Genomic DNA, 27,481 nt, shown 5'->3' with positions numbered 1-27,481 from the left:
ATAGATGCTGAGATCTTGGTCACAAAAACCCGCCTTCCGATTTTAATTGGCGGAGGCCCTCTTGTTCGGGCCAATGGCCTTTCAAGGAATAAAAAGGGGCGGTCTCTCAATCGTGACTGACAGCCGAACGCGAGATGCGAAGAAAAGCCCCGCCTTCTCGGCCAAATTGAACCAATGGGGATTCGAAAGCCTGTCTACGGACGAAATGGAAATGTGGGGGCGGGGCTAAACTCCCTCCTATTCTTGTGCTTTGAGTGGCAGCGGCGCGGGCCAATGGGCTGCTCGGGCTTCTCCTGGCTCTCGTTCTTTGCTGGCCTTCGGGGGGAGTCGGGCGAGTGGTTCTCTCTTTCAGTGTCTGAGTCTTAAGATGGCGGAGGCTGCAAACTGCATCATGGAGGTGAGGGCGCCTGGGAGGGAGGAGGGGCCCCGGGAAAGACCCCCTCGCCGCCCCACGGAGCCCCGGCCCTTTGGGGAGCCCCCCAGGACCCCCTTCCCCTAAAAAGACCCCTTCCCTCGGCCTGGCAGACCCCCATGGGCCCCTCTCCTCCCCACACAAAGCAGGATGCCCCATTGGAACTGCCCCAGGCTCCCATTATTATTATTATTACTATTATTAAAAGCAATAGTTCAGCCCCCCCTCTGTATGAATCCTCCCACCTCAGACCCCCAAATCCTTATTATATTGAATCTTGCCTCCCCACCTCAGCTCCCCCCCAAATCCCCACATTGAAAGTAATGGATCCCCCATATAGGAATCTTCCCACATCAGACCCCCCCCAATCCCCACATTATTATTAAGGGCAATGGATCTCCCCCCATGTATGAATGTTCCCTCCCCACTTCAGACCCCCAAGTCCCCACATTATCATCAAAGGCAATGCGTCCCCCCATCTGTGGATCTTCCACCTCAGATCCCGAAATGCCCACATCATCATTAAGGGCCCCCCCCCCATATATGAACCTTCCCTCCCCAGCTCAGACCCCCCTCATTATCAAAGGCAGTGGATCCCCCCATCTGTGGATCTTCCCACCTCAGTCCCCCAAATCCCACATCATTATTAAAGGGAATGCCCCCCATGTATGGATTTTCCAAGCTCAGACCCTCGAAGCCCCACATTATTATTAAGGGCAAAGGAGCCCCCCATTATAGGAATCTTCCCACCTCAAACCCCCACATATTTATTAAAGGCAATGGACCTCCCCACCTCAGACCCCCAAATCCACACATTATTATTAAGGGCAATGGAGCCCCCCATTATAGGAATCTTCCCCCTTCAGACCCCCCCCCCCAAATCCCCTCATTATTATTTAAAAGACTGGACCACCCATCTCTTAATCTTGCCTCCTCATCCCAGATCCCCAAATTGAAGGGGATGGATCCCCCATATATGAATCTTCCCACCTCAGCCCCCTGCCCCCAAATCCCCACATCATTATGAAAGGGACTGAAACCCACCCGCCCCAATAGAAGGATTTTTCCTCCCCAAATCTGTGGGGAATAAGATTGAGTCAGATTCGTGGCCGTCCTTTTTTTGCTTTGAGGTGGGCTCCCCATTGTGAGTCTCCCTGCCTATAAACCTGTAAAGTTGGGCACCCCCTTTTCTTTCTATCTCTCTCTCCTTCTCTCTCTCTGCCTTCCTAATTTGATTCCTTTCCTCCTCATGGTCCCCGCATGGCACGCCTTGCCCCATAGGATCCCGCCTTCTTTGGCCCATCCAGCTCCGCCCCACCAGCCTTGTAAGAAAGCAGGCCAGCCCCATAGAAGCCAAAGCCTCCTCCTCCTCCTCCTCCTCCTCCTCCTCTTCCTCTTCCTTGCCCCTTTGCTGGAATTGCCAGGTCTTAACCATCCCTTGCCCTCTGCTGTCTGTCTGGCACTGGCTGGATCTCCCTCCCGCAGGGATTCCCTGATCTCTTGAACTGGTTTCGCTGCCACTTTTTGGGCCAAGGATGAAGCCTTTAAGTAGGATGCCCCCAAGAACACGCTTCACACATCGCTTCTGTCCAGCTCTTTGTCCAAGAAGGAGCCTCCTTTCCCCCCAGTGGGCCCTTCATATCCATTGGGGTTTGGTGGCAGGAGCCCCGAATCATAGAGTTGGAAGAGACCACTAGGGCCATCCAGTCCAACCCCTGCCATGCAGGAACTCCCAATCAAAGCATCCCCGACAGATGGCCTTCCAGCAATGGATACCAAAATCTGTGGCTGCTCAAGTCTCATTAAATACAGTGGCATAGTACAGTCAGCAGTCCTCCATATGCATGGATTTTTCAATCCACAGATTCAAGCTTCTACGGTTTGAAAATGTTTATATACCCTAAAGCAAACCTTGATTTTGCCGTTTTATTCAAGGCACGCCATTTTACTGTGCCACTGTATTGAATGGGACTTGAGTATCCATGGATTTTGGTATCCACCGGGGATCCTGGAACCAAGCCCTTGTGGATACCAAGGACCCACTGTAATATTGAGAATAACACCTATTGTATTTAATGGGATCTGAATGTCCATGGATTTTGGTATCCATCATGGATCCTGGAACCAAACGCCAACAGATACAAAGGGCCCACTATAATAATAATAACAGCTCATTGTATTTAATGGGACTTGAGTATCCGCAGATTTTGGTGTGTGTGTGTGTGTGTGTCCTGGAACCAGATACCAAGGACCCACTGTAATAATAATATTATAATAATAATAATACCCCATTGTATTTAATGGAACTTGAGTATCTATGAATTTTGGTATCCATGATGATGGTGCCCCTTATATGAGATGGCAAAATCATGGTTTGGTTTTTGGTATTTATTTTTTTAAAGAATATTTTCCAACCGTGGATAAAGAAGCCATGATAAGGAGGGCCAACTTGTTTTCCCTGTCCCTTGATGCTTTTTCCTCTCAGCCCCACAAAGTATTTACAGGTGTGACTCTCCCTTATCTGAAATGCATGGGACCAGAGGCGTTTGGGAATTCAAACTTTTTATTTATTTTTGGCTTTTGGGGATACCCCTTATTTGCACATGTGTACATAATAAGATGAGAGCCAGCATGGTGTAGTAGTTTGAGTGTTGGTACGACTCTAGCGACCAGAGTATGATTCCCTGCCCAGCCATGAAACCTACCTTGGCCAAGTCACATGCTCTCAGCCTCAGAGGAAGGCAAAGGCAAACCTCCTCTGAACAAATCCTGTCAAGAAAACCCTATGATAGATTAATCTTAGGGTAACCATAAGTTGGACATGACTTGAAGGCACAACAACATCATAAGAAATGAGACCTAAGTTGAAACACAGAATTAATTTGTGTATCGTATACATATACATAACCTGAAAATAAACCTTATACAGTATTTTTTACATAATTTCATGTACATTGATCTGTCAGAAAGCAAAATTGTCACTATCTCAGCCACCCATGGGGAAAACATGGATCTTTGGAACATTTTGGATGCTGGAATTGTGGATAAGGGAGACTCAGCCTGTACTGACTTTTGCAAAATATGGCATCAGAGGCTGTTGAAGCCTTCCAGCTCATGGATATTCAGCTTTCCTTAAATCCTTCCACCTAAAGCAAAAAGACCCTGCTGACTTTTCGGCACTAGGCCACTTTAAAAACAGAAACGCTTTCCAGTTCCCCGTCCTAAAATGTTCTCTCAGTGCAATGCCCTTAATACTGAATCTGGTAGGTTAACAGACTTCCACAACCATCTTTGCTTGTTCTAGAGAGAGCACTAGGTCCAAACTGCCCCAGCCTTTTACTTTGAGAGGTCTATTTATGTCCTGGAGATAAGGGGCTTTAGAAAGGGGGGGGGGGGATAGGCTCTCTTCTATTGGGAGGATACCCCATGATGAGTGCCATTGACTAGTTGAGTGAAATCTGTTTTAGCCTTGCTTTGTTCTGTAGAAGAAGACCAATGAAGAAGGAAAGAGATAACCAGGTTGTTTTTTGATGGTGGGAAATGCTGAGGTCTTCTGTGGGTTGGAAAAAGCTCTCAAAAGTTGGATAGTATGGTGGTGACCTTGGGGATACTTTAGAGTTCAGGATGGAGAGAAAAAGGATGAGAGGAACACATTTGAGCAGGTTTGGATATAGGAAGTTTTGGCATGTAGGTGTCAAAGGATAGGATAACATTTAGATTAATGGTATGGAGGAGAGAAAGTGCCATATGGTGGGACTGAATTGGATAAGACCTGAACAAGAAGCTGCATGGGGCTCCAAGGAGGGAAATATATGGGTGGCTGAGCTGGGGGAAGTTTCCTATGACAGGAAATGGATTTCTCTCCCGCCCATTTGGCCATGTGGCCTTCATTTAAACAAAGACACATCCAGTATTGGGACAGGTCTTTGCTCCCCCCCCCCTTCGGCAGCCAAACTTGCTCACTGGAAAGGGAATAGAGGGAGAGGAAGTCTTTCCTTTGGAGAAGGTGGGCTTACTGCTGCCTTTTGATTCTTAATGGTTTCAGTAGCACTTCTGAAAAGTTACTTTTTTCAGATTACAGCTCCTTCAGCCATCTCAACTAAAGGGGGATTCTGGGATTTGTGGTCAAAAAAGAACTTTTACATGCTAACTTTTACAAGCATTTTGAAATATCTTAGAAAACAATTTTCATTTCAGTTTGCATGTGGCGTGTGCCCTTAAGGTAGGGGTAGGCAAAAAAGTACAGGCCTCCAGATATAGTTGATTTGCCGTTCCCATCAGCCCTCATCAGCATGAGCAGTGGTGAGAGATGCTGGGAGTTGCAGTCCATCATCTGGAGGGATGCCCTTTGACCCTCTCTGCCTTAAAGGGTGTCTCTCGACCACATCCAATGACTGTTACCACATTCCCTAGGAGCTTTCTGGAAACTGTCTGGCTCTTCCTTCTCTTGAAACTGGTGATTGGCTTTGTCCGTTTTTCAGGTTTGCTACAGAATTTGTTTGAGTAACTTGAACCAGACTAGATCAGGGGATTGTAGTGTTATGTCTTCTTAGATCAGGGATGAATAGAGGCAAGAGGTACTATTGGTAGCTTATAGTAGAGATGTAGTATAAATGTTTAGTATGGATTTATGAATACCAGATGCTGTAGGCTATGTTTCAGAGGAGGGACTGGCAAAACCACCTAAATTATTCTTTGTCTAAGAAAACCTAATGAAATTAATTTGGTTGTTATAAGTCAGCAGGCCACTTGAAGGCACATGCCACACACACACATACACACATATATATCTGGGACTTGAAATAGGACAGAACTGGGGTGGGGGTGCTTTGAAAGTAATGGATGTATCTGGAATGACTATTGAAAGCCAACACCGAATGTCAAGAGTACCAAGGATATAGTGTTTGGATTTGGATAACTTGTGCCCCTCCCCATGTTCATGTTGTTTGGGGCTGATGGGCATGAGAGTCAACAATATTGCAAGGACCATCAGTGCCCCACTCTTGACCTGGTCCTTTTTGTTTCCTGGGTATTTCTTCCCCTGCACACTGTACATGCAAATTGTTTGTCATTCTGTTTCACCTCTGTTACTTTAAAGCACTTCTGGCATAACTCTGAGGTTGTACTTACATTTTCCAGTGGAAATGGTATCCCAGAACAATTTTTCAAGAGGGATGCAAAGAATAGGAGAGGTATCAGAAAAAGCAGTTATCAACTTGACCGGGGTGGTGTGTAACAAAGCAGTCTGGCAGATCCTTGTATAGTAACCTTGTCGTGGTTTTTGGCTGACTTTTTTTTCTATTCTCGGCATGGGATTGTGATAATCCCATAAGAGGCCTCTTTAGGACAGGAGGCGACCTTGTTCTGTGGATTGCAGTTAGCCATAATAGAAAGTGCATGCCTTAATATTGGGGGTAGTGGTGGGAAGCTCTCTTATGGTACCATGAAGGCTCTCTCCCCATTTCTTGCATCTGTCTGTGTTACCATGGCAATCCTGAGACCAGGTATCAAGCTCTGGAAAGAGACCTGGTTTTTCTAGCCACCAGTGTCAAACACAATAGGAGATGCCTTTGACACCTCTCCTCTCAATGCACAGTTTGGGCTCCTGAGTCCTTGGCCACTTTTTACCACCAATTTTGCTTCTGAATCCCCCCCCCCCCCACAAGCCCTGGATCAATGACAAGACCCAGTCTCCGGCTCAGTTCCCGTTGAGCTCTGAATTGACTATATTTCCCTTGTTACTCTCTCTTTCCTAGAATTTTGTAACCACGCTGGCTAATGGGATGAGCCTGCAGACTCCGCTAGAAGATGTAAATATCCTTTGAGTTCCTGATGGCTAAACTAGTGCCCAGCCCTGGGGTGGGTGAGGCATACTAGCCCTGGCCAAGTCTGTTTTTCTTCCTATGTTGCCAGCTTGGCAGTTCACCATCCCATAGCCCCCTTCTCTCCCTTGTATTTGTCTTTTGCTTTTTAAAAATTGCTCCTCTGCTGTTGTAGGCAGCTGCTTAGAAATACTGTTCTTCAAAGCTGATAGGAACAACTTACTATCATATCCCATGAATTTTAGAAAATGGTCACCTTCTGTTCCCACTCTTTCCCCCCTCCATTCCACCCCACCTTCCTAGAACTTGCTTTAATTTCTGTCCTTGTATACCTTTTGATATGCATTTTCAATTAATTCTCATTAGCAATTTTAACTCATCGTCATTTCCTGCCTAGTCTGGGATGTTGAACAGTGCAAGAATTTTTAAAAAGAATATACCGTATTTTACTTGGCGGCTGGATATTCCCAGTTCTCGCTGAATTAAGAGTATTGAGACAGGGCATAATAGTTTATCACAAATAGTTCAGCTTATTTATTTATTTACTAGATTTATATCCAGTAAATTCTCCCACTTTTTAGGCTAGGGAGGAGGGAGATTGTTTTTTCTTATTTCATTGCTATGCCTTCACATCCATATTTTTAGTCTTCATAGTTGCATAGGTACAAATAAAAATGTGAGGGCAGTTCTTGAAGGTCTGAGAACCTTCTTTGGAGTGGTAAGGGAGAAACAAGGCGGGTGGGAGGAGATCACTGGGTTTTCAGAGCTGGTCAGAGGAATAGACTGCTGTACTTAGTCCAGCTGCTCATAGGTGCTAGCTACATCTTTCTGATATGCTTCACATCTATTGCTTCTCCAGTGTATTGTAGTTCTCTGTTTCTGAGACTCTTTCTTAACTGTAGCACAACTCTCTTGTAGCCCATAAATATATATATATATTTCTTCCTCAATGTCTTTCTGCTTTACAAAACACTATCCTAGCTGGTTGCATGTTTGATGGATATTAACTTGTGGGAGGCAGTGGAATCTGGGGGGTAGGGAACTTGGGTGGCTCTGGGTATGTGGGTGGTGGCATTGAGAGTGCTTCGTTTCATTGCTTCCTTAACTTATATTGCAGCTCCCCACTCCTGGGCTCATTCAGGGGTTAGAGCAGCTCAGGAGGTAGGCCTACACACCAGTACAGCCTGCTGCCCTTCCCCTGGGGTGGGAATGGAAAGATTGCTCCCAGAGTGCCAAGCAGGGGGAGAGAAGAGCTGGGGTCCATAGATATTGTAGAACTGAGAAGTCTGAAGTAAAGGTTTCTGCTACTAGATAGGGGTTAGCATCACTCTTGCTTGCTTTAAAGTTAACTGGAAGAGGAGTTTGTCAAAGAGTAATATATAGAAGAGGGGATGATAGCAGGTATAAATTCCAGAGGTGAGACTATACTTGCCAGACATCAATCTGTGTAGAACAGAGATGAGGAATGTGCAACTGTCCAGATGCTCTTGGACTGCAATCCTCATCATCCATCATCATTGGGTATGCCTGCTGGGCAGATGGAGTTGCACTAGTACAGAGATCATGCAGGTCCTTGGATGTTGTTGGTCTGGAACCATAGTATTGGCTGTGCCAACCAGGAGTGCTAGGAATTGTAGTCTAACAACATCCAATTAAACCGTCAAATTAAAAAGATTGTATGTACAGCGCTGTGTAAATTTACAGCGCTTTATAAATAAAGGTTAATAATAATAATAATAATAATAATAATAATAATAATCTCAAGTGTTGTATGATTCCCAAATGTACCTTACAAGATGCTAAAGATTACTGATGTAGTCTGTCTCAAGTGCTTTGAATACTCTAAAGTGGCGGATAAATTATCATAATTGTTGGTCATTCCACCTGGCCAATGTGGTATAGTTGTTAAAATGTTGGACAGGAATTTAGGAGACCTAAATTCTAATCTCCCCTACATTTGCAACTCAGTGGATGACCTTACACCAGTCATTGCCTCAGAATTTTAGAGACTTCTTGGGATTATTGTTCTAAGATGACTTACTCATAGAAAAGGGGGGGGGCAGCTTTTTCCACCCTTGCTTTTAGCACTTTTAAGGAATGCACAGCCTAGTATTTTTAGGTGAGTCTCCTTAAGAGTATTCTACCAGTTAAAGAGAGGGCTAGCATGAAAGCTTCTACATGTTTTCACAGTCCGAGCATGATACAAAAATAACAAAGCTCATGGGAGTGTTATGCATTCAGTCTTCAAAATAATGAAAAGGAGCAATAGAGGAGTCTGTGGGGATTGCACCTGAGCTGTAGAAACATCTGTAAGTGTAAACCAGCACCTTGAATTATGCCAACAAGATGAGTGAGTCTTTGCAGGCACAAGAACATTGGTATAATGTATTCTCAATTAGCCATTTCCCAAAAAGTCAGACCTTTCACATCTCCCAAGCACACATCACTGGGGGCAGATTCATACCTTGATAGATTGCTTTGGTTTACTTTTAACAGCATGAGAAGAGGTAGGAATATAACAGCAAGTGTGGCTTTTCTTCCCAATGGATTTTTTAAATAATGTGAAAAAATGACTTATTTGAACTATAACTTCCAGTGGCTAGTTGATTTGGGAGAATTCTGGCAGTGACAGTTCAAAAAGTCACTTCACAATGCTCTGTTTTTTCTTGGTGAAAGGTGGGCAACTTTAGCCTTCCAGATGTGGCTGGACTACAACATTATTCCTCACCATTGTCTACGCTATCTAGGACTGATGTCTGTTGCAGTCCAACCATCTTCTTCCCAATTCCTCGTAGACACACATTTTGCAGCACAGTTCCTACACATGAGTCTCAGCTGTCAATCTGTGGCCACATTTTGTGTAATCCTGTCTTGTATTTTTGTCTCCTCCCTCCCCTTGTCCTGTTCTACATATTGAGCAGGTTCACTTAGATCCAGAGGAAGTGGAAGCTGGGATGTGTTTGAAATGTGAGAATGGTCTCTTGTTAACCATCTTCCTCCTTACTCACAATGTCTAAAATGGAATATGCAATGGAACTTTTATGGCTATCTTGTTGAAAATTCCAGTAAGCCATATCTCAGAACTGTGTACCATCTGTTTCCCCCACTCCCCCTGAACAGCTTTTTAATTGCTTTCCCTTTAAAATGAAGTGATCTGCTTTAAAACGTCAGGAAGTATTTTAGGTTTTTCTCCAAAACAATAAGTTATAAAGAGAGGGTGGCATGAAAGGTACATCAGAACATCAATATGTATGGTCAAAGTTAACCAGCCCAAGCACACTCTGAGCAAAAATAGCACTTTATCTAAGAATAAACTTCAATAATCCCTCAAGGCAGGCTAATGCCTGGATTGTAAAAGGACATTACTCTTGTGTGATCTTGAGGTTTTCATGGCACGAAGGTGTTCACCTTCACCAGTCCGAGGATGAAACCGTAGGTGTAAACAATTTGTCTTTCGTTAGGATTAATGTTTGACTGTAGGATAAAATGTCACCGCTGCATCAGGTACTTCAACCATATGTATGCACATGGCTTTTCTGTATGCAGACAGGAGAGGCCAGGCTAATGACTTTCTTTTGAGGTGAGAGAGAAAAGGGGAGCAAATTAATTCTCCATTGGAGCAGAATAAGATGGGAACTGTTGGAATTTCTAAATGTCAGTGAATTGCTGCTCAGCTAATGAAGGGCCACTATCTGAATTTAGTTCTGCAGTGGATCATCACTGGTGTTGATGTGAGTATTGCCTGACCAGCAATGTATGCAGCACTTCTAAAACTTTCGTAAGCAACAAAACCTACTTGCGCCTTCTAGATCAGTACTACTCAGAGTGGTGGTCCCTGGACTTGTGCTGATCTCTGAGCCATTGGCTGACAGTCATGTAGTTTCCAGGAAAGAAAGAAAGAAAGAAAGAAACAGTTATAGTTGATAGGCATAAATAAGGTGCTGGTCCTTGGCACTTTTGGGGGGAAAACCCTGCTAGTCCCCCACATCAGGTATCAGGATCATCCCTGAAGCAATTTGTAGGTTGGGATGCGTGATTGTGAAGGAAAATTATTTGTGGTGGGAAGCTCTGTTATTTTCCAGCAATTTCGAGACATTATTTTGCCTTTGACGGGGGAATAAGAGCCTGTGAATCTTTTTTTACAGATGTTCAGTTTGGGGACCACGAAGTGGAAAATGTGGGCCGCTTAGTGTACTGAAAGGAAGTGGGGCGGGGAAGATGGGATAAGAGCTCAGTGCAGTAACAGCTGTATATATCTTTGTGGAGAATTCTTACTTTCTTCCAGACTGCTGTGCTTGTGGCCTTCTCTCCTCCAGCTAGTGCACCAAGAGAATTTTGTCTTCAGGCTGTGACATCTCCAGTGAAACTTTAATGTCTTTTCTATTAAATGGATGTTAATTGAGCTATCCTTCCAGTATCTTTCAGATGTGTTGCATGACAAATTCCACTATCCGCAGCCAGCAATCTGCGTGGTGATTATGATGGTGGGAGTTGTGATCCAATGCATTTAGAGGACAGTAGGTTGGGAAAGGATTGCTTAATCTCATTAGTTGACCAACACTTGGCAAGCCAGTTGCTGTCTGATGAATCCTGAGGGGCAAAGAACCATTGCTAGGAAAAGACAACTTTAGGGGATTTGTAAATTACAAGAACTTATTGAGAGGCCCTGGGATGATTTAGGCCAATTTCATCTTAACACCTTCTGTCTTTTGCCAGGTGTCATGTACCACCCAGCCAGAAAGCAGCGGAAAGCCAACAGCAGAGGAGATGACCTCCAAGGATTACTATTTTGATTCTTACGCCCACTTCGGAATCCATGAGGTGATGGGAGTTGAATGGGGCATGGATCATAAATCTCCTCCTTGGCATGATTCTTGCCTGCTTAATTGGTGCTCACTTGTTTAATGGGGTGGAAATGATTTTTGAGAAGGTTTTTGCTGAACCTGAGTTCTTCTCCTTTTCTCTGCACCCTAGGAAATGCTGAAAGATGAGGTGCGCACACTGACCTACAGAAATTCCATGTTTCACAACCGGCACCTCTTCAAAGATAAAGTGGTTCTGGATGTTGGCAGTGGAACTGGGATCCTTTGCATGTTTGCAGCCAAGGCTGGGGCCAAGCGGGTCATTGGGGTGAGCAAGGCAGCCATGTTCCTGTTGGCTTCTGTTTTGTGATGGGTGGTCATCTAACACGGGTGGGTAGGTGTGGCCATTTCCTCTTCTCCTCCCACTTGCAGACCATAACGGCATGACTGGAAGTGACACCACATCACTGTGTAGTGGCTGGAATTTGTGTCATTTTAGCACATAGTGGGGGCTAAACGGGTACAAACATGACAGCTTTTTGTGGCAGTTTGGATGGGTTTTGACTGGGGTTTTGGCTGAAAATAATATTTTAAAAACCGGAGTCTATGGATTTTCAGATCCTAAAATGAGCCTCAAGGAGCCTGATGTTGGGCTCATTTTCTCCACCCTGGGTAATGGGTTTGATGAGGTCTAGAGGATAATGGTCAGAGTGGTCTGGGATCTGAAACAGAGATTTGAAAAGTTATTTTATGAACTACATTGCCCAGATTCCTCCAGCCAGCATATCCGGGGGGGGGGGGGGGGTGTTGGAATTGTATTCCAAAAAAGGTAATCTTTGCCAACTCTGTTGTGCACCAAAAGTAACGGAAAACTGCAACCACAAAACCAGTACTCCACTGTGGAAACAGAAAATACCTCTTGAATAAAAGTGTGGATGGATAACTTATAAGTGTGGCTGAAAATATTGTTTGCTACAGAATTTGGGTTAACAGGCTAGGTGGATAGACCTCCTGCTAAAATTCAGCTTGGTAGAAAAGATATTTAAATGATTTGGCACCATGAGGAGAAATTGAATATTGCAGGCCTGATTCTTCTGCTCTTTAAATCTCCAGCAGAAGTCTGATCTCTTTTTCCTGAATAGCCATGAAGTCCAGAAAAAAAATAATCATCCACTTCTGTTGATTTCATCTATTTATTTTGTAATAGAGCTTGTATTTCTTAATGGTAAAAACCTTTTTGTTTACTTCGTTGAAATAATGTTTGATGGCGTGGGCCTTCATGAGCAAGTATTTTTGCTAAGTGAGCAGGAAAGGAAGGTGAAACATTGATACTTCTGTATGACATACTGTGTCATGATACCTCTCTTTTTGGTACTACCTTCTTAACAGATTGAATGTTCCAGTATCTCTGACTATGCTGTGAAAATTGTCAAAGCCAATAAACTTGACCATGGTGAGTAATTTCTTTTTAGATATCCCCTGTCTGTACTTCTGAACTTCTACACTATTTACTTGGACATGGGAATATGGTAGGGAATTTAGCTGCATAGGTAAAATGTGCCTGTCATTAGTTCTGTCCCTTGTTTTGGCTCAAAATATCTAGCACAAGGTGTTTCATAGCTACAGGATGTGCAACCAAAGCCACATCCACATGAGATTTGGATCAGTTGTGATTTTCCTTTAGGTGGTTTCCAGAAAGACTGTTTTCTTCAATTCTTTTTTATTCTTCTGCCTTTCAGTTTAAATAAAACAATGAAAATTTCTAAATGAGACTGTCCTGTGGTTGTAAGTTTTCAAAAACTTTCTAATTATGCAGGAGAAGACTTGTTACATGGCCCGACTTCTCCGCCCCCTTAGTGAAAGCTGTGACTCATACTTGGGTCATTTCTCATCTTGTGACTCCTGCAATCTTCTCCTCTCTGGCCTTCTATTTGGCACATCATTCTTCTCATCTCTGTTTAGAACTTTGCTGCCAAAACACTTTCTCTCTCCTATTGATGATGTGATGTCTCTCTATTCACCTTAAACTTAGTTTTTCACAGTTCTGGAATCCTTTTATAATCAACTTCAAACTCTTCCCTGGTCCTGTATCCCATATCCCGAACTCTGGCACAGCTGTACTGTTGACTTTCTGAGGTTCTTCAGGTTCATCCTTTCTCCCTTGCTGCCCCATAGGCTTGGAGCTGTCTCCCAGAACACTCTTATGCTGCTGCTATCTTTTAAAATTAGAAAATTATATTTACTAAATTGGCTTCTGTCTTCCTTCTGTGCCATCCTGCATTTTTTTCCTCCCCTGAAGTGGTCTCCATCATCAAGGGCAAAGTGGAGGAAGTGGAGCTGCCCGTTGAGAAGGTTGACATAATCATCAGTGAATGGATGGGCTACTGCCTCTTCTATGAGTCCATGCTCAATACCGTCATCTATGCCCGGGACAAGTGGCTGGTAAGTCTCCATTGTACTCTCATTAGTTTTCAAGTCAAAAGTGGTGCCTTTGCTTTATTCATTCCTTGTGAATGGTACAAAAGTGCTGATATAGCTCTCCATTGATGGCTTAATGGTGACTGTTCTTCTCTTGGCCAAAAGACTACTTTAAGTTGGATAGTACCAAGAGCCAAAATGTCCTTACTCTTCCAATATACTAATTCCTATTACAATAAAACAATGGTGGGTCACCTGTATCCCTCAGTCATGAAATCTTCAATGAGGTTGTTTTGCTCTATGATGGGGAAGGTTCTGTTTCTCCTTTCAAAAGGCGTACCATTGACCACTTCTTATCTCTGGCAATAGTGCTTGTCTCTTCCCACTCCTTGCAGTCTATTGGTTAGGAAGGAAGAGAGAAAGGAATAACTTAATACCCTTCATTTGTGCTTACCCTTACTTGCCATTTGCATATCCTCCACACATCATAGAACACATTACCCCTGAAGGAGTGCATCCATGCATGTATAGCCCTTGCATGCCATGTGAATTTTACAGGTACTCTGTTTTTCAAACATCTATCCTTTGTGATGCTCTTAATTACTTTAGTGTTTCATAAAGGGCTGCAGAACTGTGAAAAGTTACTTGTTTAAACAACAAATCCCAGAATTCCCTGCCCCCCTCCCAATATATCTCTGGGTATTTATCATTGGCTGCCTAGAGGCAGATGCTAGCTTAGATTTCCTTCTTAATCAGTTACTAGGGAATGGCATTTAAAGGACTCCTAAGAATAAAAACAAAAGGAACCCTTCTCATCATACAGTAAGCCTGTTCTAGAGAGGACTTAAAAGTTATTTTGTGTAAGCAGTAGAAATTATTTGGGATTAAGCCTTTCAGTGATCTTACATGAGTTGCCTTAATGTAAAAAAGTTTTTGGCTATTGCCTCCAGAAGATCATCTCAGAAGTTCAAACATTACATTTTGAACTGTAATAGGGGTTGGTGTGATTGCAGCTTGAAATTAACAGATAAGTATTGCCATAGCAGTCCTAACATCTTCCTTTCAAATTCTTGCCCTAGACTCCTGATGGACTCATCTTTCCAGACCGTGCTACGCTGTACATCACAGCTATTGAAGACCGGCAGTATAAAGATTACAAAATCCACTGTAAGTAGCAGTTAGCACCGCTGTGATTCACTATAGGAAAGGCCAAGCTCAAAAAAAGCGGAGGGATGGGGATGGGGAGTGTTTGGAATAGAGCATTCAAGTTCATGACAGGATGAGGCCTCCAACTTATAAATTTTATTTAGTGACAATTTGTCATGTTGCATCTCAGCCCTAAAGCCTTTAAATGGGGCAACCTGTGATTCTTTGGGAATTTATTGAGAGCTCTTCACAGAAAGGTTAATGATTTCCTATAAAGTGGTTTGCTTTACAAATATATCTATGTGGTATGCTAGGGGAATGCATAGCAGCAGGGAGACATGGAAGGTATTCTGGATGAACTCTTGATGCACATGAGGTGCAGTTATGCCTTCTGCACCTCACTTAGCACTCTACGTAAACCAGCTGTGTGCATCTGGTGAGGGTAGCACCTGGCCTATCGATCTCGTTTGGCCCACTGGGGCTTCCGCTTCAATAAAACTTCAGTAGTCACTCGGCTGATGCCCTGAAGCCTCTCTCCAAAACCCCACCATTTCAAAGAAGATGAGAACAGGAGGGGTAATGCTGAAGCTGGGGATCTAGATTAGCTCTCCCACCTAAACTTACCCCACTCCCATAGAAAAGCAAGGAAGGAGTGAAGCTGGGTCCTTGGACAAAGCACTGGAGGTCCAGCCCACTAGGAGGACATGCGGTATGAGTGTTTCAGAATCTGCCTCACCACTCTTAATCAGTTACCTCTCCCTGGTCTATTCTCTCCATCATGTCCTAGAAATGGCGGTGACAGATGTGCAGGGGTTATTGATAGAAAAGTGGTTGGGCAAAAGGGTTGCCTAAAGATAGAAGGCTTGAAAACTTCTAGCTTAGCTTAGTTTTATGGGGGAGCAAATTTAGTCTGCTCCTCTTTGTTTTCCCCATTTTAAAAGTGTGGTTGGTTGGCTGGTGGCCAAGGCCTTACAGGACCAGATTCCTCCCTCCCTGATCTATGCCTCTTACTGCAGGGTGGGAAAACGTGTATGGCTTTGACATGTCATGCATCAAAGACGTGGCGATCAAAGAGCCTCTGGTGGATGTCGTTGACCCGAAGCAGTTGGTCACCAATGCCTGCCTCATCAAGGTATGATTGGCAGGAATTATGCTTCCCTTCTGTTCCCCTGAATTATCTGTGTCTAGTGCAGCCCACTTTTCTATCTTCTAGAGAGAAGAGAAGACAGCAACATCTCTCTCAGTACATGCCCCCCCCCCCAAAAAAAAAACCTCTGCCTCATCAATTGCCTATCAGACCTTGGAGGACCACACCAACTCATCACCCCATAGGGATGTGGGGAGCAATTTTACTATGTTTTGGGGCTCAGAAGTTAACTTTTTCAAACTGAAAAATATACAGAAATTGTTGGTTAGAGGGCAACAAAAGCAAGATTGTTCCTCCCACATCCGGTAGAGCAAGGGTGGGGAAGGGCAGTCTTCAGGATGCATGTGGTCTCTAGAGCCATTTCTGCAGCCCCTAGAATTCAAAGAAATTTCCCCCAAGCAGATGTGGGTTGGGTGAGTGATTTTGTCATTCCCTCCCCCACATGTCGGTCGCTTTCTGTTGTAAATGAAAGTCTTCTTTTCTTGCCTAAAATAACCCAAGAGGGGCAGAAACATGGTAACAGTGCCCCCACAACTCCAGAATTTTTGGGGGGGGCAAATTAAATTTTGAATTTTTTTGTGAGAATTGTGTGACGCTCTAGTCAGTGTTTCCTGGGGTCCAGTGTTTGCACCCTAATCCCCAGCAGTTTCCCACCTTTGCTATAGAGACTTTGGTGGGTGCTATTGTCCATGGGTTTGCTTTTTTACTCCTGTAAACAGTCAGAAGGCTTTGGGGATTGCATACCATCCTTGTTGTATAGAGACCCTGAAGGCTGGGGAAGTGGTTCACTTCCACCATTTGCTAGCAGTGAGTGCTGCTGTTTCCGATATCAAAATACTTCAAGACCTGCTAAGTGGAAGGAGCTCTGTTCACAGCATAGCTTTCATGATCTCACATTGATCCGTCCCTTGATAGTTGAGCATTGTACTGAGTACAGTGTAGAATGCAAAGGAAGTATGGTGTCAGCACAAAAGGTTTTAGGTAAATGATAGAACAGGGAGGAAGAAGCTGAGATATTCTCTCCATTGGAGGAGGTTGCAGGCCGGAATTTGCCTGCAGCAAGTGGATCGGCTTTCCTGCTTAAATTACTTGATTAACAGGTACTTATTTTGGTAGTTTGCTTAAACTGGTTCCCTTTATGACAAACATAGGTCTGAACCACAGCTATTCTTTGTGAAAGTAGAGGCAGATGTCTGATGATGGATTCTCCAGGCATACTGCTGGGAGGAGATGGGTGGAAACAGAATTCAAAAAGCAGGGAATAGTAACAAAATTCTGGAGTGGACCCTGTGTTGTAGGGCCATCGAGGTCTTTCTGGAAGACCATTCTGCTTTCCACAGAAGGAATGCCACAGATGTTTCATATGTAGTACAGCCATTCAGCCCACATTGGAGAGGAGTCTTTTTGCTTGCTTCTGTTTACATCAAGTTTGCTCCAGTTACATTCGCAGATGGCTCTGTTTTGTCTTCAAAGTGTTTAGCTACAGGCCCACAGGAGTTAGTTATTAGAAGGAATGTTTTCAGTGTGTCATTCCGGTTACATGAGATGCTGTTGAATATGTGTCTATTTTTATCAGATTTCTTGACATTGCTTATCTGTTCTCCTTTCTCCCTACTCACTTCTGGCAGGAGGTGGATATCTACACAGTGAAGGTGGAGGACCTCACCTTCACATCGCCCTTCTGTCTCCAGGTGAAACGGAATGATTACATTCACGCCTTGGTTGCCTATTTCAACATAGAATTCACCCGTTGCCACAAGCGCACTGGATTCTCCACCAGTAAGGAATGCACGGCCTTGGTTTGGGAAATAGAGAGGGAGCACTTTCAGATCAATGTATTTTATATGGGTGCTTTGGTTTTATACTGCAGATATTGTAACTGGGAGAAGTGGCATTTCAAAAGATAATTTCAAAAATCTGCTGCCCTAAGGAATTAGCTACTAAGTAGATGGCTAATGATTGGTATTTTGGGGAAGAACACATGGTTGTTGGCAAATAGGTGGCTCAGTTGCAGCCACAGTCTAGTCTAGTTGGTGATTGTGAGGCTGAGCTTCCTCCAGCCTAGAAATTCATCAAGATTTTGGTAAGTGGGGCTTGAGTGCAAGAAGGAAACTTGAGCAGTTTTACTGGGAAGGATCTGTGTATGGTTAAACTAAAACTGAGCAAATGGCAGGGCATGTTGTCATGTGAGTGTGCCTTTCCTCCCAGATATGTTTTCATTGACATGAACTTGTTGCTCTCCAGGTCCAGAATCTCCATATACCCACTGGAAGCAGACAGTCTTTTACATGGAGGACTACCTAACAGTGAAGACGGGAGAGGAGATATTTGGCACCATTGGCATGAGGCCCAATGCCAAGAATAATGTGAGTCAGAAATATTCTCTGTATCTGCCTCTAGAAGCCTGTGCTCCATCACTGTGTCTGGTAGGGGTCAGGTGCTGAATGCCAACAGAAAACAGGGCCACTGAGAGACAAGAGGATGTACTAGCATGCTTGGGGAAGAGAGGGGAACCTGAAGATTTTTATGAAGTATTCTTTATGAACAACAACAACCCAGGGCCAATCAACCCAGAGAAATTTCATTGTCTTTGGCAAGACTTGAAATAAAATGTCCCAATGATGTTGGAAACAGGAAACTTGTGGTAGTGAGGAGAGGACAAATTGAACAGCCTGCTGAGGAGGAGGGCAGTTCGCCCTGAACATGAGCAGTGCACAAAGAGATTAAAGTACTTGAAAGTTCTCACTCTAGAGTTAAAGTGAAATAGCTGGTGAGATTAATGGTTTGGGAAAGAAGAGAATAGGCCCCTAGCCTGGGTCAGACTCATATGTTACCATACATTGCATGACTCGTAAGAGGCCTGGGTGGCTGCCAGCCTTAGGAACTCAGTGGCTTTCTGGTATAGTCCACACTGAAAGCTCATCTGCTATCTCAGTGGAATGCCAGTCCAGCCCTGTATCTCCAAGACATTTTCTCTTCCAACTTCCAAAATCTCCAGCCAGCTATTTTTTTTAGGACGGGACTTATTAGTTCTAGAACATCTGGAGAATCACAAATGTAGCATATGATGAGCATTAAGCATTGTGAGCCACAAGTCTTCTATAGTCATTAAAAGGCTCCAAACTACTCGATAAGTTGGCACCAAGAAGGCATCATATCCTGTGGGTGGATGTTTGGATGTGATAATTATGTGATCTTAACCATCATTGCTCGTTGACTTGCAAAGCACATTCTAAAATGTGAGTCTATTTCCGCATTCACTTCACTAATTCTAAGGCTGTTGGTACGTCATCCAGTGACATCAAGAGTTCAAATATGTAGGATTTAAAAGGTCAGGGGATAAGGAGATGAGGTATGCAATTTTCAGCAGATGCTCTCAGACTGAAGCATGAGATTTCATGTTTTTATGAATGAGCCCTTTGTGGGACTTCAGGATGGGCAGCACTCTGTGAGCTGGGAACTTGCCAATGCACTGAGTTGTTTAAAAAGAGGTTTAGTTCTTCCAATATGATACATTACGGGGGGGGGGGGGATTCTCCTGCTTGCTTTGGTGGGAGGAGAAAGGTGGGGGCTTGTTATAAAGAAGAGTAACTTCGGAAAAATAAAACACCTTGCGTCATATCTTTCCCTTTTCTGTCTCATGTGCAGCGAGATCTGGACTTCACCATAGACCTGGACTTCAAGGGCCAATTGTGTGAGCTATCCTGTTCGACGGATTATCGGATGCGTTAGCTGATCTGCCCCCTTGGCCGTATTTTTTTTTCTTCCTCCTCCAGCCGACCTTGCGCCCAGAGCTAACTCTCCCTCTTGTCTTCTTCAGTTGGCGTATCACTAATTCATTTCATTGTGTAGTTCCCTGTTGCTGCATCTCTGGGTCAGCAAGGAGAGGGTCAGTATTAGAGGCTAGGGGGGAAATAGCCAAGAGCCCCCCCAACTCCATTGCCCCACATTTTCAACCCCCTCCCCCAGCCAGGAATGGAGGCTTTTAGCACAACTGAAGACACACACGTGATTCGTCCATCCGTCCGTTTGTTCTGAGGCCAGAGTGCCGACCACAGACTACCATCATGAATTTTTTTTTTTTTAGTTGAAATCATTGTTGGTCTCCTCTGCCAAATTGTATTGCCTAGAATTATTCTCCCTCCCACCCCATTTTCAGAGTAATTCTCCTCTCTAGAGCAAAAATGCTGCTCGGGCTTTTGGGGTGCACACCTCTATCCAGTGTTCAGTCAAGGGTCAGGGTGGAGGAATTGGTATCTCAACTGGTTTTTATTAATCAAGAGGGCATCTGGAGGTGTGGGGGGTGGGTGGGAAAGACATCTCCATTTTGTGGGTGTTTTTTCAGATAGTTTTGTACTTCTCCCTCTCAAATCCCCTGTTTGGATGTGTGGGGTGGGAGTGTTTTTTTTTTTTTTAAATCCCTTTGAGAGCTGACATCGTGTGACTTTCATAACTTATGGTTTTTATATGGTTACATTCATGAGGAAAAAAAAATAAAGAGGTTGAAACCAGCTACTTCCCCATTTTCTTTGAAAATCCCTGTACATTTACATTCAGACAGAGGATCTTTTCCTCTGATCCAGTGCCATTACTATCATGGCTTCTAGGGGTTGGAAGCAACTAAAAGGGGTAAGATGGCTGTTTCTGGGAGAGCGTCAGATGCAGAGCTTGGAAAAATCAATGTCCAATACCAGATTGTGCAGCGGGTAGTGGGGCAGGGTTGACTGTAGTCCAAAAATGTATTTTTAAAAAGGGAGGACCTTGGGCAAGTCTTTTAGCCTCAGAAAATGGCAATTGCAAACCCCCTCTGAAGAAACTTGTCAAGGAAATCCTGTGATGGATTTGCCTTAGGGTTGTCGTAAGTTGGAAACGACTCGAAGTTTCAGCAGCAGCAACTTTTCCAAGCTAAGTTTTCCAACAGATGAGGACTTGGTTTATTCAGGTGTAATGGAAACTTTGGCTGTCAGAAGCCCCACTGCACTGATAAAGGGAGTTGGGCACTGTTATTTGTCCTATCTTTTATTTTCTAGGTATCAAGATATTAGGGGGAACTATTTGGTAGACAAAGCAGTGAGAATGAGCAGCCAATCAGCTCAGTTTCTCTTGTGTGTATAAGGTCTGTATAAGTCTAGAAATTTTAGTCAAAAATTTGACTTCAGAAACCTAGGTCGACTTATCCATGGGTTAATGTAAATAGTATATTAAAAGGGGAATTACACCATGGTGAAAGGCAAGAATGCAATCTGCCCTGAAAGCACTGATCTCCTACTGTCTGCTATAATTTTGTAGGTTCTTTGGCATTGTTTTCCTTTGCTTCATCATTTAGATCCTTTGTTGCATGTCCCTAAGATTTACCTCGACTTATCCAAGGGTCATATTAAAATCCATAATTTTGCCCCCCAAACCTGCCCTCGACTTATACATGAGGTCGACTTATAGTCGAGTATATACAGTAAATAAACAGCAACTACCATGGTGAGAAAGAGGTTCACAGAAGAGAGGGCTGGTGACAAAGCCATGCTGAAGAATTCTCCTGAGTCAAAACACTATTGACTGCAGTTCTCTGTGTACCACAGGATCAAATTATTGGAAGTACAGTATAGGATGGACATATTTTATACAAATATACTTCATAATTTTTATTGCACATCATTAAATGAGACTGAGTCCCTCCATTGCACAATTGCACCCTCTAAGAGGCCAGATTAGTTTGACACAAACTAAAGAACCCCATAGCAGAAAGAACCCATCAGAATAACCTATCAAGTTGCAGGGCATGCCCAGAATGGTGGCAGAGGCCGTTCTGTTCTAGGGTGGCAATGCTACTTCTCCAAGGGTGCATAGTTCAGCAACTTTTCAATCAAATCTACATGAGACAGAAGCATCCGCCGACAGCAGTAGCGCTTTAAGCCAAGTGCATCCAATGCATCCCTGAAAAAAAGACAATGGAAAAATAGAGTGATATGTCTTCTCAAGAAGGTTGCCCTGGACAATTGGTATGTACTTCTCTTCTCTCCACATAGGGATGCTGACTTTTCTGTAGCTGCCCGCTGCTACTTACAATATCATCCAAAATCCACAAAACTGATACTTTGAGACAACCAAAATGTACATTATACACATTGCAAGCTTTAAAAGCTCCACTGGCTTCATCAGGCGAAAGTGGTTTGCATCAGGAAAACTTTTAGGTGTTAAGTAAAACATGCTATGCCTTTTTTAAAAAAAGATTTGTACAGATGAGATTATAAATGTATTTTTAGCCTGTGAATGTTTCATCCACTTCTCAAAATGATAGCTGTACAGCCAACTCATGTAGAGCATGGCATTTTTCATTCTCTGTGGTAGATTTGCTGGTACACCAAAGTACACCCTTTCTTGGACAAATAGGACGTAGCCAGAAAGCAGTGGCATTGAACTAGTATGGACTGATACAAACACATCACTCCCTGCATTTTTGTTACACCTCAAATGAGTTCAGGGCCACCTTTTCTCAAAAGAACCTGACAATCGTCTAAGATCCTCATCAGAGGCCCTCTTTCATGAATCTCCACTTTCTCCATAGACCTCTTTCTTCTCTTTGGTCCAACGACCTGAGATTAGATGTGGCCATCAGAGAACCAACCTCTTCTTTATTGGATGTGCAGCTGTAGAAACTAAATGTGTTTGATTGCAATCTTCATGGGTAGCTTTTAAAATGTATTTGGCATATTTAAATCTCAAATGACTGAATCAAAGCTATCACACTTGAGACATGGCATTAGAAAAGATGGTCATGGTTGGTAAAGTGGAGGCAGTAGGAAAGGAAAAAGACCACATTACAGGTGGATAGACTCAAGGAAGCCACAGCCATGAGATTGCAAGACCTGAGTAGGGCTGTTTAGGACAGCGTATTCTAGACGTTCCTCATTCATAGCGTTGCCTAAGTTGAAGCTGACTTGATGGCAACAACATTTATATCATGTTTTTGATCTCATCTGCTTTGGCTGGTATACAAAGTCTCTGCCCCGCTTTTCCTCTACACCGATATTCTGAGGCAGGTTCTGCTGAGAGGCTGAGGCTATCCCATGCCAGGTGCAGATGTCCCACTAATATTAGCCTCCACAGACTAATGTATGTGTATTTTTCATTATTGTACAGTACTAGCTTTTCAGCATACTCTTAAAGAGAATTTATTTCAGCAGACTGGTTTTAAAGTTGGGGCCTTTTGCTTGGTTTACCTGCTTTAGTGGTTTCAACATTTTTATCTGCTGTTTTACTTAACTGCGTTTTAATGAATGTAGTGATATTGCTTTGTTATGGCCTTGCCATGAAGGCATGAGATTTTTTTTTGGGGGGGGGGGGTCAGGCCTGGTTAGTACTTGGATGAGGGGACTGCTGAGGAATAGCAGGTATGGTAGGCTTATATTTCAAGGAAAGCAATGGCAAAACACCTCTGAGTTTGCCTCTAAGAAAGTCCTATGCAGTTTATGAAGTTACAAGTTGATATGAGACTTGAAGGTGCATATGTGCACACAAGCACTTCTACACACATGTGTGCACACACACGTCCGTGTTATAAAATCAGGGTACACTGCATTGAATGTATAGCATAAAGAGAGGCAAAGTAGAGTTGTTAGCTGCCCTCAAATCAGCCTTGATTCATGGTGACCCTGTGGATGAGACACCTCTAAGACCCTCTGCCCTCCACTGCTCTGCTTAAGTCTTGTAGATTCGTGACCATGGCCTCCCAAATTGAGTCCCCCCATCTAACATTCGGTCTTCCTCTCTTTCTTCTCCCTCTATCTTTTCTAGCATTATTGTCTTTTCTCATGCCTTCTCATGATGTGGCCAAAGTACAACAGCCTTGATTTGATCATCTTGGCTTCCAAAGCGATTTCAAGCTTGATCTGTTAAAGGACCCATTTTTTGTCCTTTTGGCTGTCCACAGCATCCTTAGTACTCTTCTCCAGCCCCACAACTCAAATCAGTTGATTTTCTTTTGATCTGCTTTTTTCAATATACACTGATTCCAATACACACCAACCAAACAAGAAAACCACCTCCAAACTCACCCTTCCGTGTATTCAGCCTGCAAAAGGCCCAGGTACGCCTCCCACTTATTGCCCACAACTTTGCCACAGGTGAAGCATCGAACAGGGATGATCATTTTCAGGTGCCCTAGAAATAATTGGGTGAAGGAAAAAGGTGGAAATGTGAGTTACTCAGACACCTATCTGGGCCTTCCTTCTTTCTACCACCCCTTCTTTGCTATCCAAGCCCACTTTCCAAGCCAACCCAAGTGGAAGCAGCTAGAGCGTTGTGTCTCAAGGCACCATGGGCCAAACAAATTCTGGCATGGTTGCTCAGCTACCAACACAGCAGGTATGGTTAAGTGAGCCATTAATCTGTCCATTTTAATCACCACCAGCCCCCTACACCAGCACTATAGGGACAATACAGTTGCCAAGTCACAAGCACAACCATACATTTAAGTTTCTCCCTCATGAATAGGCCTGGCTTTGCTATTAGGTACTGTAGATTGCAGCAGCCGCCTCAACAAATGACACTGGGAAGGCAACCAATTGTTGACTTGTTAATTTATTTTTGTTCTGTTTACAATCTCAAGTGTTCTGGAAATTTTCTGTTTTAGGTGCCAAAATGATTTGGTCAGCCAAGCATGGTGAGTTGGGGCACTATTAGTTGTTTTGCTTCAGGCAGCAAAATGTCTTGGGATGACCCTACTCATCTGGAGGGATAGGCTGCATTGAGCTAGTGCAATATAGTAGTTAGAGTCAAGGAAGGCCCTTATCCATAATCCTAATTTAACCACAAAGCTAATTTTCTAGGAAGACTTCATACAGTCATCAATTCTCAGCCTAATTTATTTCACAGGATTGTTGCTGTGAGGATACAGTGGTGCTGGGCGCCATTTTAAAGACAAGACAGGATTATAACATATTTACATAATACTGTACATACAGTGGGCTCCAGGACACCCCCCACACACACACACCCCGTGAATACCAAAATCTGTGAATACTAAATCCCGTTAAATACAATGGCATAGTAAAGTGGTGCCCCTTATATAAAATGGCAAAATCAAGGTCTGCTCTTTGGAATTTATATATTTTTGGAATATTTTAAAGCCGTAGATCCTTGAATCCATGGAAAAAGAATGAATGGAGACAGGGCCACACAAGAGACTACAAACGTTTTACAAGCTACGAGAAACAGAAAGACACAGGCTACTTCTTTTAAAATCTCACTAGGCCACATCTTGTTCTGTCTGCAGTTCCTCTCATGTAAAACAGCCTCATTGAGTAGCAAATACCAAGAGATGTACAGAAATGTAGAGAGATCTTGTAGCACCTTTGAGACTAACTGAAAGAAAGAAGTTGGCAGCACAAGGTTTCATAGACTAAAGATATGCATCTGAGGAAGTAGACTGAAGTCTCTCTCTCTCTCTCTCTCTCTCTCTCTCTCTCTCTCTCTTTCTATTAGTCTCAAAGGTGCTACAAGAGCTTTACATCTTTACCTCTCTGATTCTACAGACTAACACCGCTATATCTTTGAATTCTACCCAAGAGTACACTTGCTTTTCCTTTTAGGCTGACTAAGTAAAATACCCAAGCAACTACTGGCTTCTTCTACTAATGCTGTTGGTTACAAAGTCCAGTCAAGATCTTGCCATCCATCCATCCATCCATCCATCTATCTATCCATCCATCTATCTGGGGACATTTATAATACCAGCCCACTTACAGGGTTGTTGTTAAGACTGCTGACCAAATGAGTTAAAATCCTTCTGGATATACTCAGAGGCACAGACACACGTTGGGGTCCTACAAACCTATTTACAATCCTGTTTTAAAGCCTCACACCATTATTAACCCCTTTTGTTTATTAATTTCTTCCATTTCATTTCATAAAAACATTCTTTGCCCAACATGGATTCCCTGCCTTTTCTTCCACCTGTGATCCTCTCCTGCCCAGAAAAGCTAGCCACAAACCGGAAGACTTGTTGGGCCTGTATTAGGTGACGGGGTGCTAAAATTAGAAAGTTTCGGGAACTTTATAACATCTCTACAAGTACAGTATGCATTTTTCCTCCTACCTTTAAACTTCACTGAGACTTAATCAGAGAAGAAGGAGGATGACACGGAACTAGAAATAAACCCTCAGCCGAGAAAGTGAATGTGAATGTGAAATGCAATGGGATATATGTGATCATGTTTGTGCGTGCCTTCAAGTCGCCTGTTGACTTGTAGCGACTCCATTAACTTCATAGGGCTTTCATAGGCAAGGAATCCTCAGAGGTGGTTTCCTCTGAAATATAGCTGAGAGCACCCTGTGTTCCTTGGTGGTTTCCCATCCAAGTACTAACCAGGGCCAACCCTGCAGGATTTGGTGCCTTTGTGATAGTTAGGCCAGTCTAACACTGCACACTCTCTGCAAGTCACACTCTCTCATCCTCAGAGATGGCAATGGCAAATCCCATCTGAAGAAACGTGCCAAGAAAACCCCATGACAGGGTCGTCCTAAGTCGGAAATGCTTTGAAGGCACACAACAACACGGCATATCAGGCTGAAATTCAACAGATGCTGTTTCACCCTTTACAACAGCAGCTTGATCTGTTTTTAAAGAGCTGCACCAGTTGAACGTCTGCCTCCCAAGCAAGCTTGGAAAGAGCCTTACGAAAACATCAGGAGGCCACCTTATTCCAAGAAGACCTTCCCCAACTGCCCCAAATTGGCTGCAACTTTGGGGAGGCTGTTCTGCTGCCTGCCTAAGCCTTCCTGAGAACCAGCGTGGTGCAATAGTTTTGAATATTGGACTATGACTCTGGAGTCCAGGGATCGAGTCCCCGCTCGGCTATGGAAACCCACAGGGTGACCTTGGGCAAGTCACACTCTCTCAGCCTCAGGGTAAGGCAATGGCAAACCTCATCTGAACAAATCTTGCCAAGAAAACCCCATGATAGGGTCCCCTTAGGGTCGCATAGACTTATACATGAGTAGATACAGTAATCCCTTCCCAGTGTCCAGCCCCGATTGTGTTGTTGTGTCCTTCAAACCTATGGCTACCCTCAGATGAACCAATCTATCCCGGGGGGGGGGGGGGTTCTGGGGCTGAGAGTGTGTGACCCACACCCGGTGGGTTTCCATGGCTGAACAGGATTCGAACCCTGGTCTCCAGGGTCACAGTCCAACGCTCACACCACTAGGCCACATAATTAAATCACATAATAATAATAATAATAATAATAATAATAATAATAATTCCCCGCCTCTCCCTATGGATCGAGGCGGGTAATACAACCCAATAAAAAACATAGAGATAAAACAATAAAATGCAGTAATTTCCAAAGAGTTGGAAGAGACCCCAGGGCAGGGGCCATCTAACTCCAACTCCTGCCATGCAGCAACTCACAATAAAATCTCCCCCCTTTTCTTCTGGACCCCCATCTCACCTTCTTTACTTTTTCCTTTTCAGTTTTCTGGGGCTGAGAGTGTGTGACCCACACCCAGTAGGCTTCCCTGACCGGGCAGGACTTGAACCTTGGTCTCCAGGGTCCCAGTCCAGCGCTCACACCACTAGGCCACCTCAATCCAAGCCTCCCCCTTCTTCCTCTGGACCCCCATCTCACCTTCTTCCGGCCTTTGCCTTCGCCTTCTCTCCCAGGAGAGCTCCCAAAACGTGTCGCAGCAGCAAACGTGGTTCCAGTTTCCTTATGCAGTACCCCTGTCTGTCCGC

The 27,481-nt window shown here is 43.8% G+C and overlaps 2 protein-coding genes across 6 annotated transcripts; one reads left to right on the top strand and one right to left on the bottom strand.

Moving 5' to 3' along the window:
* The first annotated feature begins 309 nt into the window (after positions 1-309).
* LOC149303609 (protein arginine N-methyltransferase 1) lies at positions 310-20,258 on the top strand. Of its 4 annotated transcripts, XM_089481134.1 has the most exons (11): positions 344-397; positions 6,169-6,222; positions 10,951-11,055; positions 11,209-11,364; positions 12,426-12,489; positions 13,336-13,478; positions 14,534-14,621; positions 15,617-15,732; positions 17,376-17,526; positions 17,992-18,113; positions 19,396-20,258. In XM_089481134.1, exons 1-11 carry the CDS (start codon positions 368-370, stop codon positions 19,477-19,479), a joined length of 1,113 nt encoding a protein of 370 aa, XP_089337260.1. In that variant the 5' UTR covers positions 344-367; the 3' UTR covers positions 19,480-20,258. The 4 variants fall into 4 exon arrangements, with proteins under 4 accessions (XP_089337262.1, XP_089337260.1, XP_089337263.1 ...); XM_089481136.1 differs by lacking the exon at positions 6,169-6,222 and having other exon boundaries at positions 310-397; XM_089481137.1 differs by lacking the exons at positions 344-397; positions 6,169-6,222 and adding an exon at positions 6,230-6,271.
* Positions 20,259-21,371: 1,113 nt separating this feature from the next.
* LOC149303608 (DNA-directed RNA polymerases I, II, and III subunit RPABC5-like) lies at positions 21,372-27,481 on the bottom strand. 2 transcript variants are annotated; one of them, XM_089481140.1, is made up of 3 exons: positions 27,375-27,481; positions 23,799-23,904; positions 21,372-21,678 (listed from the first exon to the last, which is right to left on the bottom strand). In XM_089481140.1, the coding sequence occupies exons 2-3, from the start codon at positions 23,891-23,893 to the stop codon at positions 21,570-21,572; spliced, it is 204 nt and encodes a 67-aa protein (XP_089337266.1). In that variant the 5' UTR covers positions 23,894-23,904; positions 27,375-27,481; the 3' UTR covers positions 21,372-21,569. The 2 variants fall into 2 exon arrangements, with proteins under 2 accessions (XP_089337266.1, XP_089337267.1); XM_089481141.1 differs by lacking the exon at positions 27,375-27,481 and adding an exon at positions 27,198-27,368.

Source organism: Sceloporus occidentalis, unplaced genomic scaffold (genome assembly GCF_023333645.1).
Source record: "Sceloporus occidentalis isolate IW3139 unplaced genomic scaffold, rSceOcc1.0.p SCAF_14, whole genome shotgun sequence".
Lineage (NCBI taxonomy): Eukaryota > Metazoa > Chordata > Lepidosauria > Squamata > Phrynosomatidae > Sceloporus > Sceloporus occidentalis.
This window is presented reverse-complemented; position numbering and strand designations above follow the sequence as displayed.

What these genes read in the sequence shown, in the direction of transcription:
- LOC149303608 (XM_089481140.1), bottom strand. Translation starts at nt 23,893, where the DNA reads ATGATCATCCCTGTTCGATGCTTCACCTGTGGCAAAGTTGTGGGCAAT. An exon ending in CAGGCTGAATACACGGAAGG is followed by an intron (nt 21,679 to 23,798) that starts GTGAGTTTGGAG and finishes TCTTTTTTTCAG; the next exon opens with GGATGCATTGGATGCACTTG.
- LOC149303609 (XM_089481134.1), top strand. Translation starts at nt 368, where the DNA reads ATGGCGGAGGCTGCAAACTGCATCATGGAG. An exon ending in CCCACTTCGGAATCCATGAG is followed by an intron (nt 11,056 to 11,208) that starts GTGATGGGAGTT and finishes TCTGCACCCTAG; the next exon opens with GAAATGCTGAAAGATGAGGT. An exon ending in GGGCCAAGCGGGTCATTGGG is followed by an intron (nt 11,365 to 12,425) that starts GTGAGCAAGGCA and finishes CCTTCTTAACAG; the next exon opens with ATTGAATGTTCCAGTATCTC.